This window comes from Mugil cephalus, chromosome 2 (genome assembly GCF_022458985.1).
Source record: "Mugil cephalus isolate CIBA_MC_2020 chromosome 2, CIBA_Mcephalus_1.1, whole genome shotgun sequence".
NCBI lineage: Eukaryota > Metazoa > Chordata > Actinopteri > Mugiliformes > Mugilidae > Mugil > Mugil cephalus.
The window spans coordinates 21462196-21475306 of record NC_061771.1 but is presented as its reverse complement, the minus strand read 5'-3'; the positions used below and the strand labels follow the sequence as shown (position 1 = coordinate 21475306).

Here is a 13111-nt window from a genome sequence, read left to right as displayed (position 1 = left end):
GGAATATGCATTGGCTGGTTGAGTTTCAGTAATTGCACGTCTGCACTCGTCTACATAAATAGTCTCTCTGAAATCCTTACATGTTTTCATTAATATATATGAAGCTGAGACCTGCGCTTTTATTTGGTTTTCATTTTTAATTTATTTCATATTTAATTTGGGGTTAGTAGGACCTCAGAATTCATATTTCATTATTTATGTCATAAAGAAGTCACCAATGTGTTAAGGACAAAATATAAAACTGTTAATTTTACTCCCTGGACATGGCTGTGCAAAGACAGAACTGTAAACAATGAAGTCCAAAAGTCCTCAAACAAGTACTTAGTAATTAGCAAAAATTGCTAATTTGTTAAATTTGCTGTCACATCAAACTAGAAACGTTAAAAAACATAAATAAATAAGTTTTAACTTTTGCTACCACTAGATGGCAGACTAAAGCGTCCACTAATGATGACATTGAGTTTAAATGAAGCAGAATAAGCTGCAATGAAACCTAAAACTTAGACTTAGACAGACTTTAATGATCCATAAGGGAAAGTAATTTGTCACCGTAACTTTGTTGCACATAAAAGAAAGCAGTCATAAAAGACACAAGAAAGATAAAATAAATGAGATTAAATTAAAGAAAAATAAAATAAACAATGTCCCCATATTAGGGAAACAGGGTCTCAGGAGGTTATATGTGAGTCTTACCTTTTCTAGGTAGGCCAGAGAGAGAGAGAGAGAGAGAGAGAGAGGTGAAACTATTATCTGATTTATGCTGCTTTACAATCACCGTTTCTGATGCAGCAAACTTCCAAATGCTGGAACAGCAGACATAAAAATGATAGAACACATATTTGTAAAATAAAAATATGTTCAGAATACTTATGTCCAACACATTGTTTTTTAATCTCAGAATATTTTTGAAAAGGTCAATGGGGATGTCCAGTTATTGCTTTAGTGGAAAATTACTTGTTTTCTGTCAGTATTTAAACATTTTCAAAGAGTTAGCAGCTATTTTATGTAGTGGCTAACGATGCGGATGTTTCATTCAGGGGCTGGTGGAGACTAAAAACAGAGCTAAAAGACAATGGATAGGTGACTTAAATGCATCAAGTGGACACACCGTGCTAACTTTGCTGCTTGCATGCTTGATGCATTTTAGGAGATCATCATGTACACTTAAAAAGGATGATGTTGACATTTCATCAAGGGTGCCAACTCAAAACTAAACAATTCAAAAAAATCTGACAAGGTTTAAATACCCCAGAGAAGGAATACACAGATCAGGCATAACATTATGACCACCTTCCTAATATTGAGTAGGTCTCCCTTGTCTCGCAGTTGTGACAAATTTAAATTTCTCTAAATACACATTAACATGAATCCAGCATATTTTAGTAAAGAGGTAAATGAAGTCAGATGATGTTACCGTCACCCTACTGTTGCACATGTTCAAAATGAAAAAAATAATATGTGTATTATTTGAATAACTTAATACTGAATGTATTAATAACATTCTGAGTTAATATAGTAGATAGATAGATAAAGAGACAGAGAGAGAGAGATGCTTTGTGCATGCACAGAGATTGTACCAGCCACTTTGTGTCTATTTCTAGTGTGTATTTTACTTGCACTTTCATATTTTCCAAGATCATTTCCTTCAGTCTGGATGCAATATGCCAGCTTTCATTTTTTTTCAGCCCAAGATTCGCTACTCCCAGTCTCTTGTTTTGTCATAAGCTGTGATTCACTTCTTGCTTTTTTTTTCCTTTTTGCTCAGTCTGGTCAGGGTCAGAAGTGAAGCAGCAACAGCAACACTTCAGACATTTGGAACAGGTATTATTTTGTATTAAATGGTGCAGGAAGATATTGTCAACAGTCATTAAAAGACCAGAGGTGAGTCTATTCTAAGAACCTGATTTTGGATTTGATATTGACCATTTTATTGATTAAAAAAAAAAACACATTTGACAAAAAGCTATTTCTGATTGTATGAGTTTGTAATTTTATAAGAGAAAAGATTTATTTATTTGTTGAGGTTGAGGTTGAACGTGCATTGAGCTTCACAGTCTGACAACTCCCAGTCTAGCCAGGAAACATGTTGTGTGTTTTAAGTCAGTGCTTCAGAGTGGAATCTCAGTTTGCATGTGATCTGTTATCTAGTTTTATATTTTTCTTTGTGTCCCTTTATCAGTAATATTGTTTTTAGTTGGATACACTAAACTCAACCTCAAACCAGAAGCAAGAGATCGACATCTTGGAATGATTATGTTGTTTTTCTGAAACTGTTTAGTTTGAAGCAAAGGCAAGTCAAATTGAAACTAAACTGTGAGTAGTAAATTCCATGACAGACACCATTATCCAACAAAAGAGAACTGCATTTCAACCAACCCTTTAATATTTTCCATCTTCCCTGCTCAAAAGGTGGAACTTGGCCCAGACACTCAGTGAAAGTAAATCATTATAAATGATGTTAAACGCCTTTAAACAGAAGTAAACTGTTAACTGTTATTAAAGTATACAGAAAAAACTCACACAAATTGCCACTTTGAACAGAATTCAGGGAAACATATTTCCAAACAATCCAGAATTGAATATTTGTGCATTTTTCTTGTATTTTTTATGGGGTTTATTGTGATTGATCCACTGAATCTCAGATGATGCAGGTAGATCGGACCTGGACCCCCTTAAACACTGGTGGTGTCTGATAAGAGGATGACTAAGACATCTAGGATGATCAGGGAGAGGTGGAGATAGGGAGACAGACCGGTGGCGGATGGAATGACAGTGACTTTAAAGCACAGGAATGAGGGAATGACTGCACCCAGAAGTAGACATCGACTGATATAGATTTTCCTAGCGCCAATACCGATTTATTTATTTTTTTTACATCACCATGGACCGATGGCTGATACGTGCTGCTGATTTTTCTAAACCAATACTGCTTTTTCTCCATCCATTTACATGATAAAAATGACACAATGTACACAAAATAAATGGAAGACTGACAACCTGCACTATTAGCCTGCCAGAGAGAAAAAAAAGGCAGGTAGAAACTCCTAAAAACTTCAACTCTTTTTTCTTTTTTTTTGTTAGGGGTTGTCAACAGGCCTATGAGTACAAGTATTCTCTAGCCAGCTTCCAGTCTGTTAGTGGGGGCAATGTATGGGCTGCATGGGTCTGCAGCATCTCCAGCAGCACAGGGCTACCCGTGGATGGCCTGTCTGTCTATATATATATATGTATATATATATATATATATATATATATATATATATAGGACTGTATATATAGGACTGTAAAAATGAACGCGTTAACTCAGATTAATCAATCATCACGATTAATCTGTTAACTTTAACGCAATTAATCCATTTGCAGCTCAGAATGATTCTGACCGTCTCATTACAGGCAGTTTGTCTAAGTAGAGTTACAAAAACCAGCCTGCAACCTCCAGAGCAAGCCTGAGGGCGACGGTGGCAAGGAAAAACTCCCTTTTAACAGGAAGAAACCTTGAGCAGAACCCAGCCCATATGGAGGGACCCATCTGCCGAAGGCCAGCCGGTTAGAAACAGAGAAGATAGAGAGAACAGAAGAGCAGGAGAAGCAAGATAATCAAACTTCTGTCATAGATACCTACATCAAGCGGAAGGAAACATGTAGGGTCTAGTAATATAACACATAGCTGATGATCTGTGACAGTTTGTGAGACAGGACAGGAATCATGGGCAGGTTGGTGAATTGTTCATCTAGGTAGGAGTGGACAACTGGAGGAGGCCATGACGACTGGGGCAGATGTAGTTTATGGAGCTCCACACGTCTGATACACAGCACTCCAGACCATGAAGACTGGGCTGGTTGATGAGGCCACGGCAGCAGATGTAGCTTAAAACTCCACAGGTCAGATATTCAGCACTCCAGCCCAGAGACCCTCACAAGATGATGGAGGGGGAGGGGAGCGGAGGGGAGAGAGTAAGACACAGTGGTTAGCAAATTATAAGAGATAGAAAATAAAATGATAAGATATTAGAGGACAGGAGCCAGAGAAGAAAGAGGAGAGGACATGTCTTCGGTGCATCGTCCCCCTGCAGCCTAGGCCTATAGCAGCATAACTAAGGGATGGTTAAGTCCAGCCCTAGCTATAAGCTTTTTCAAAAAGGAAAGTCTTAAACCTGACCTTAAAGGTAGAGACTGTGTCTGCCTTCTGAACCCAAACTGGGAGCTGGTTCCATAGGAGAGGAGCCTGATAACTGAAGGCTCTACCTCCCATTCTACTTTTAGAAACTCTAGGAACCACAAGCAGACCTGCACTTAGAGATCGTAGTGATCTGTTGGGACAGTATGGTACTAGTATGAGGTCTTTCAGATATGACTGAGTTAGGCCTTTCAGGGCCTTGTATGTAAGGAGGAGGATTTTAAATTCAATTCTGGATTTTAAAGGGAGCCAATGAAGAGAAGCTAATACTGGAGTAATATGATCTCTCTTGCTAATTCCTGTCAGTGCCCTTGCTGCAGCGTTTTGAATCAATTGGAGGCCTTTTTAAAGAGCTACTTGGACAGCCAGACAGTAACAAGTTACAATAATCCAGCCTGGAAGACACAAATGCATAAACTAGTTTTTCCGCATCACTCTGAGAAAGGATGTTCCTAATTTTGATGATATTACGAAGATGAAAGAAAGCAGTCCTGGTCACCTGCTTTATGTGAGAATTAAAGGACATATCCTGGTCAAATATAACACCAGGGTTTTTCACAGTAGTACTGGAGGCCAAGGTAATGCCATCCAACAAAAGCAGGTGATTAGATAATGAATCTCTGACATGTTTAGAGCCAAATACGATAACTTCAGTTTTGTCTGAGTTTAAAAGTAGAAAATTACAGGTCATCCAAGCCTTTATGTCTTTAAGGCATGCTTGGAGTTTAACCAGCGGATTAGTTTCATCTGGTTTCATGGATAAATATAGCTGGGTATCATCTGCGTAGCAATGGAAGTTTATGCCGTGCTTTCCAATAATATTGCCTAAGGGAAGCATGTATAATGTGAATAATATTGGTCCTAGCACAGAACCCTGAGGAACTCCATAGCTTACTTTGGTATATGTAGAAGAATTGTTGCTTACTTGGACAAACTGGAATCTGTCTGACAGATATGATTCAAACCAACCATCACACATGTGCAAATGTTCAGTTGATTGGGGAGTGACAGGCAGCAAAACCAACCGATAAAGATGGAAGACACTAAACAGCACGCTCGTCCTCCACATGGGACATTTGAGTATAAATTATAAATTATAAATTTATTTAAAAAAAAAAAAAAAAAAAACAGGACAAAATAGTGGACCAACATCAGGTATTATGCACACTCTACAGGAAGGAGTTTTCCTTTCACCGAAGCACTTCCAGCTTAAAATAGCACATTAACACCAAGCATATGTTAGTCAGGGATTCTCCTATCACTTTGGCTAATGCATCGCCCAGCTTCAGAGACAAACCAAAACAAACCAAGACAAAGACAAGCTGGCAATGCTGGCTTGCAAATGTGTCCACTCCTGCAACCACTGTTCACTGGGAGAGACTGTTCTCAGTTGCAGCAACATTGGAAATAAGGAGGGGTCAGCTCTCCTCTCGTTGGACAATGTCAACAAGTTAGTTTGTCTTAGTAGCAACAGGGACACATTAAAATGGACAAATGTTGGTTTAAAAAAAGACAAAAAGCACTTCAGTTGTTTCAAGTTGTTTTGTTGAAACTGTTTAATCAACACGTGAAGTGCAGATATATCCCCTTCTTTCTTGAGTCTGTTTGCTCATGCAAAATGAAACGTGATTAATATAGATTAAGAATTAATCATTTTTTATATATTTTTTTTAATTTCTCCCCACATTTCTTTAAATACACATTAATATGAATCCAACATATTTTAGTAAAGGGATAAGCGATAGCTTAATATTGAATGCAAAATACAAAATAATAATGTATTTTTCAGTCCTTGGCCTGAAAAAAGTTGAAAACCCCTGTGTTAGAGGGTGATGATATCCTCTCTTCTTGTCCTGATCGGTGCCTTGTGTTGTGTCAAATTATTCCGAAATAGGAGACCCTTGTAAAACTTAGTCCTTGGAAGATGTTCAATTCAGCCTGAAGATAACTTCTCTTTGGAGTCTCAAAAAATCATCAGGACTCTAGTCCAGAGCATCAGAGTGATCTTTCTTTTTCCTCAGGTTCAAACACCTGTAGTTACGTCAGTAGTTTTGGAATTTCCCTAGGCTCCCAGTTTCACAAAGTTACTCCCGTTCATTTTACACCCTTATCTTCTAGTCCACGCTTAAGCTCATTATTCTTTAAAATAACTTTACCAAGTGCGATAAGCACAACTATCTTCTACATACACACAATCTCTTGTGAGGAATACAGTAGATATACTTTTGATTCCAGCGCTCTCCCGTTGTGTTCTAGTAGCATATGCCTGGTGAAGGCACATCATATCAAACTTAATGTTGTAATCAAGCTAATGACATTATGATTGGACATATCATTGTAATTCAATTATAACCTTATAATCAAACATGATCAAACTAAAGGTATTATTATTCGATATATCATCATAATCAATACAACCTTGTACTCATACATGACGTCAAAGTCATTCAGCATTCATCTTATTCATTCGTCTTCTTTTTAGCACATCACAGACTTTACACTACACTTGCCCCATTTCTACATTGTCCCTAAGGGGACAGCGTCTTCTCTGCTGCTGCTCCAAAGCTCTGGAACTCTCTACTGTCCCCCATCAGACCTTTAAATCCCTTTTTAAAAACCCATCTTTTTATGTTTTACACTGTTTATTATAGCTGCTCTCGTACTTATTTTAACGTTTTCATCTTGTATCTGTAAAGTTTAGTATTTTAAAAGTGCTGTACAAAATTATATAAACTATGTGGATGTACTAGATAGAGGTTTTTTTTTTGTTTGAACATTTGTAACTACCACATTAAATAGATATAAATATACACAAAGCCAGTTTTTTTTTTTACGGTCTGTGATGTCTTTTTCTACTCTCTGTCTGTAACATTTCAGTCTCTTTGACTCCAGCCATGCTCTCCTCATCAGCCCCCAACTCTCTCTACCTGAGTCTCTTCCTCTTTCTGTCGTACCACTCCCCTGTTCTCTCCTGGCAGGTTGGGAATCGCAATCAGTGTATCTCTGCTCCCTTCGTACCAGGCTACAACCTGGTGGGGGAGGGATTTGATATGGTCACCCTGCGTCGAAAGGGGTCATATGTGGTGGATGTGATGACCTATCTCACCCCTAATGACACCTGCAAACTCTACTCCAGCCCTTCTCTTGGCAAACGACTGCGCAAAGTAATCAATAAACAAACGGTTACAGAGTTAAATAGTTTTACACACGTTATGTGTACATACTAATGATGGTGTCCTCTGCTTCGTTTTCAGATGCCAGTCTCTGCAGTCGACTGGCGTTCATACAGCCAATGTAGCTTTGAAATCAAAAACAGCGCACACTCCTCTATTAGGTATGGTATTATACACTATTGTAATCACTACAGATATTAAGTATCCAGAGACACAGACTTGCACTCAGTGAATATTTTACTATCAAACAAATAAATTCTGAGAGATGTAAATGTTTGCCATGCTAATACACATGATGCCAACTCTATGATCAGCCTTTAATTATCATGATAGTCAACTTTCTGTTTCATGCCTAACTTGAGGTATATGATCGAGTTTATATGAGCACACATAGCTGTCTAAAAATGAGCATTTTGATTCATGTCCTTTTTTTTTTTTAACTTTAAATTGGTCCACAGCTCACTGGTTGACACTTACATCTCCCAGGACATTCATAAGTGGAAGGTAGGTGTCACGAGCAGGACACAGATGCAAGGGTTTAGGTTTCTTGATAGCATGTTTTAAGAAAGTTCAGGTTCAAAAATTCAAGACAATGAAAATCCATCGATATGTCCGACTACGGTCTGGAAGGGATGGACATAGGAGTCCCATTTGGGACCCAGAGGACATCTTGTTGCGAGAGCAGACCGAACATGCCTCGATGTACTCCCGGACGCCCGATTCCGGACCAGAGACACACGAGGAAGGGCAAGTGAACCGGAAATGAGAGGAGAGTTACTTTTCAAAATAAAACAGGAAGTACCAAAACAAAACGTGGAGACAGGACAAAAACCCAACTTGACCTCACCGCGGTGTGACAGTAGGATACAGCTTTTTTTTTTTCAGTTCTGTTGTGTTCTTAGCTGACGTTGTGTTTTTGTGCTTAGGCGTTTGCTAGCTGACGTTTTTTTCTCTCTCTGGCAAGTTAATAGTGCAGGTTGTCGATCAACCACAATAAATGTATGTTTTTGGTTAAATTAAGACTTGTGACATTTGTGATCATTGTGCCATTTTTATCATGTAAATGGAGGGAGAAAAAGCAGTGTCAGCCACAAATATCAGCTCAGAAAATTTGTCAGCATGTATCGGCCATCAGTCAGTGTGCAGTGTAAAAAAATAAATAAATCGGCCCTAAAAAATTCATATCGTTCGATCTCTACTCTTAATTTATTAAACCTTCAGCTGCTGAACAACAAATGGGATTCTGAGACATACCGCTTTTATCCTGGCTACATTATCTTCCAACAGGCCATGAACTTTTAAATTCTGTTAGTAGGCTATTATTAAATGCTATTGATGGTGCTGATTAATATAAGCTAAACATATCTGCAGTACACACAGTATTGATGAGCTCATGTGTTTCTGTTCAGTTCTGTTGTGTTCTCAGCTGACATTGTGTTTTTGTGCTTAGCGAGCTGCTGCTTACTATTGTGTTTTTATATGTGAGGTCATCGACTAGTAGACTTTAAAAAATCTGAAGTCTTTCAGCCCCTACCACACACTTCCCACCCAGCAAAAACTACTTTTAGTTCCATAAAAATCCACAAAGTGCTGTTTCAAGGTCTTGAAGACGAAGAAGAAGGAGATAGGTAGCAATCTACATATTTTATTACAAATTACACATAAATCTTACTTGTCAACAGCCTTCAGAAGACAATGGCAGACAGAAACCCCTTCCCCCTTCTTTCATCCACAGACTAAGCCAATTACAGCCAATTTATGTCTGTGCGTAATTTTCAAATGAGAAACAATCACTTCACTAACTCTGTATCTGTTACTCTAACAGGGGTAAGGGGAAGTCTTTCATTTACATGTAAATAGTTTCAAACATGTATGGTCAGATTTAATAACTTGTTATTGTAGACAATTAAGCAGCTCATAAACTTTTATATTTTGTTCTTTTTTTTTTTTTTTATCAGGTTGGCCTAAATTTAGATTCATTTTACTTCAGTGGGGGGGTGGAAGGAAAACACTCCAATATTTACAACTTTGCCAAACAAAGAAGCAGTGAGGATCGCTTCAGCTTCAGCACCCAAAGACTCTCCTGCAGTCACTATAGGTAGGTTGCAAGCAATACTGCTTCACAACATATGTTCATTATGTCATAAAAGATTGTTTTGCATAGCTAAGACAGTCTCTTTGTCTCTAGTTATCGGGTGTCAAAAAAACCTCCCCTCAGTTCAGAGTTCAGTAAGGATTTGGCCGATTTGCCAAGTTCCTACAACTCTTATACCAAAGATGAGTACAACCAGCTCATAGCGATCTACGGCACACACTACATACGTCAGGTTAATGCTCTCACACACCACATTCATGTCTTTATTTTATGTACATTTTTTTCAACAACAATGTACCTTGTCCCAGGTTTACCTTGGGGGTCGACTCAGGCGAATCACAGCTGCACGAATATGTTTGTCCAGATTGAACGGATTCACTGAAGATGAGGTACTGCACACAGTATTTGAGTCGTTCACCTCGTCAAACAGTGAGGATTATTAAGCTATTACATCTCAAACCCTATAATCTCAATAATCGTCGGTCACAGCTCATCGTAAAACTACAATTTACAGTAAATGCAGCCAGTGACTATATGAAGCATTTTCTTTTTCCTCCTGTCTTCCAGGTTCACTCCTGTTTATCACTCGGTTTCTCTGTCGGTCTGGGGAAGTTGGCAAGTTCCAGCCTCGGGTCTTGTACCTCAGTCGTGCAGAATCGGGGTAGATCAGTCGCCTTCGGCGGTGGTCTCCACCAACACTACACAGAGGTGGAAGGTGGCTCTGGTTGGTTGGGGGAGTTTTCACTCACCCACGAAGACTCCAGCGGCTTCCACAACTGGATGAGTAGCCTGAAAGATCACCCAGGTGTCGTTTCATACTCCCTTCGGCCATTATATGAGCTGATATCAAGTGAGAGCCGAAAGGCAGGGATGAAGGCTGCTATTGAGCAGTACTTAAAGGACAATGTAGTGAGAGACTCACGGAGAACACCGTCTTGTGGGTACAGTCCTAACTTGTCTTTCAACTGCTGTCCCTTGGCGACCCGCAAGGGGACCCTGAAAGTGACCATGAACCGAGCCTGGGGTCTGGCAGGAGATCATCTTGGCCCGACTGACAGGTGAGTTAGCTCAGGGATTAAAGTCTGAGGATGGTGTATCAGCAGTGTTACTTCATCTGTCGCTTTGTTTTCTCCTACCTACAGCTATGCTAAGATCAAGTATGGTTCCATCAGGCGCACGACTCGTATGATTGAGTCAAACTACCCCCGGTGGGACTCTTACTTTAATCTGGGCACGGTCAGTAACCTTGTTCCTCTGAATGTATTCTAGTTCAGCAGTGTTCAGTCGACTACAGCTAGCCACTGCCTTTTTGCTGATGTCAGTATAGCTGCATTTCCCCAGATTGGTTTTGTTGTACTCTTATTGAGTCAGGCATTACAGTGCAAAATGAATGTGTTCACAGAGAACAAGTAAAATTATTTCTGTGAAATACAGTGATGACCAATAATTCTAAATAAATGCATGATGTAATATCAGCGAGTTATTCCATTGCAGTTCTTCTATATTAATTGCAATGGTTAAATTAGAAATGTTGGATATTGTCTGGACATCTGGACACATCAACCCCAGCTCCACTGTTCTTTATGCTGCATCTAAAATGACCCATTAAACTCAATCTGTTAGATAACATTATTACAACCAATCTGACTTAAAATATTTCTCTTGAAGGTGGACACAAACCATGATTTGTTGGTGGAGGTCTGGGACGAGGATTTGTACTATGATGACCTCCTGTTAAAGTGTTACCTACCCGTGGAAAGTGGGTCACATACATGGACCTGCTCCAACAGCAAATCTGGCTATGAGGTCGAGTTCACGCTCACCTGTGACCGTCATCTGACTGGAGAGAAATGTGAGCGCTATAAACCATCTCCATAGTAATACATCTTTTATTTTTCAGCCTGCATGTTTTTCTTTAATCTGTGTGATACTGCAACAGGTCACATGACTGATGAACTGAGTCATGCCTCATGCAGTTTGATCTTCAGTATTTGCAGTTAGACATTTCAGTCATATGTCAGTCATATTGTGGAGACAATGTCAAATCATTGTTGTGTTAAATTCTATGTAGCTTTCTCATGAAAATAAAGATTGTAAACCAGCTTCACTTCAAACAACAGACTGTACTTTCTTGTTTTCAGTGGGGCTGACCAATATCAGCCTGAGGATGAGACCAAATAGCATGTCTGTCATTTGTATGAGAAATTATACATGTATTTGAAGATATTCTTACAAGGTGAGAATATTCTTACAACTATAAATGAGACCATACACTGTAAAAAAAAAAAAAAAAAGTAATATAACGGAATTTTACTGTTTGTTTTTACAGATCATTTCTGTATTTTTAAAATACAGAAACAATCTGGACAATCAAGGAAAATACAATGTGACTTTACATGTTAAATGTGAAATAACAAAAATAAATAAATAAATCATTGTAACTGCATATAAAAAAAAACATTAGAAATACAGATATTTATTGTTAAAATGTGTTCACAAATGTATCGTAATTTTACAGACATTTGTCTGTTATTTAATGGAATAAAGTGTAAAATTCAACAAAACTTAAAACTTAAAAAAAATCATTTAAAATTACTGAGAAATTAATAGTAAAATAACTATTTAACACTGTAGGCTATTGTGTGTGTGTACATATATACACACACATATATATACATATATATATATACACAATCCAATGTAAATCACAACGTCTTGAATTATTTCACAGCATGTCTGAACAAAACACGTGTAATCAGGAGACATAACACAAAAGAAAAAAACGTGAAGGCGACTTGTCATTGGAGTGCGTGCTTTGAAAAGCACGGGTCCCGTTTGGATTGGTCGACAGAGACGGTTGGAGAAGAAGAAGAAGAAGAAGAATAAGAAGAAGAAGAAGAAGAAGACGACATGCCATTGGCTGTTGGGACACTGAACATCCGTCTTTGACGTTACGCTTAACAAGGTCAACAACCACCACGCGGCTGTTCCCGTTTGGTCACAGAAACTTTGAGCAAACAGCAGCTAATGTCGAGGCTGGAGGAAGGACGAAGGCAGAAGGCAAGTATCAAACTGAAGCTGAGTAGTATTAACTTTATTTACCACCATGCCTCTGACTTTACTCAGTCGACAAAACCAATCCGCTAGCATGTCATCAATTGAAATGTTAGCTAACGACGATGACAAAAGTATGGCCGGCGGCGGCGTCTTCACGTGGCGTCTGCCAGTGTTAGTCATAGATATGTATCTATGAGTGTTAGTAGTCAGCCAGACTACACACTTTTTATTTTATTTACACTAACATTAGCTTAGCACTTAACAGGGAGTCATTACATTTACTTTTGTGAACTGACTGACACAGGCGGAGAGAAAGAGGAACAACATTTGTTTAGAGCTGCAACAATGAACAATAATCGATTATCAACCCTCTTCTATATTTTCACTAGTTTTTTGGCAATAACCTTGAATGTGTGACTTGAAATGGCATGATTTCTGGCTAGAATAGGAAGCTGGATTTGATATAATGTGTCAAAATGTTAAAGTCTTCTTTCCGCACAGACTGCTCCTACTCCTCCACTTGCAGGTGTCGCTAATAAGCCATTTTAAGTGGGTTTTATTCCAAAGAAGAGAGAACAAATGTTTTATATATGATACTGAGATTTGGTA

The 13111-nt window shown here is 38.6% G+C and overlaps 1 protein-coding gene across 1 annotated transcript; it reads left to right on the top strand.

Moving 5' to 3' along the window:
- The first annotated feature begins 7071 nt into the window (after window positions 1-7071).
- Window positions 7072-11323, top strand: LOC125003446 (perforin-1-like). The gene is made up of 8 exons (XM_047577403.1): window positions 7072-7341; window positions 7432-7471; window positions 9265-9448; window positions 9539-9677; window positions 9754-9834; window positions 10013-10503; window positions 10588-10681; window positions 11114-11323. Exons 1-8 carry the CDS (start codon window positions 7072-7074, stop codon window positions 11321-11323), a joined length of 1509 nt encoding a protein of 502 aa, XP_047433359.1.
- The last annotated feature ends 1788 nt before the right edge of the window (window positions 11324-13111 follow it).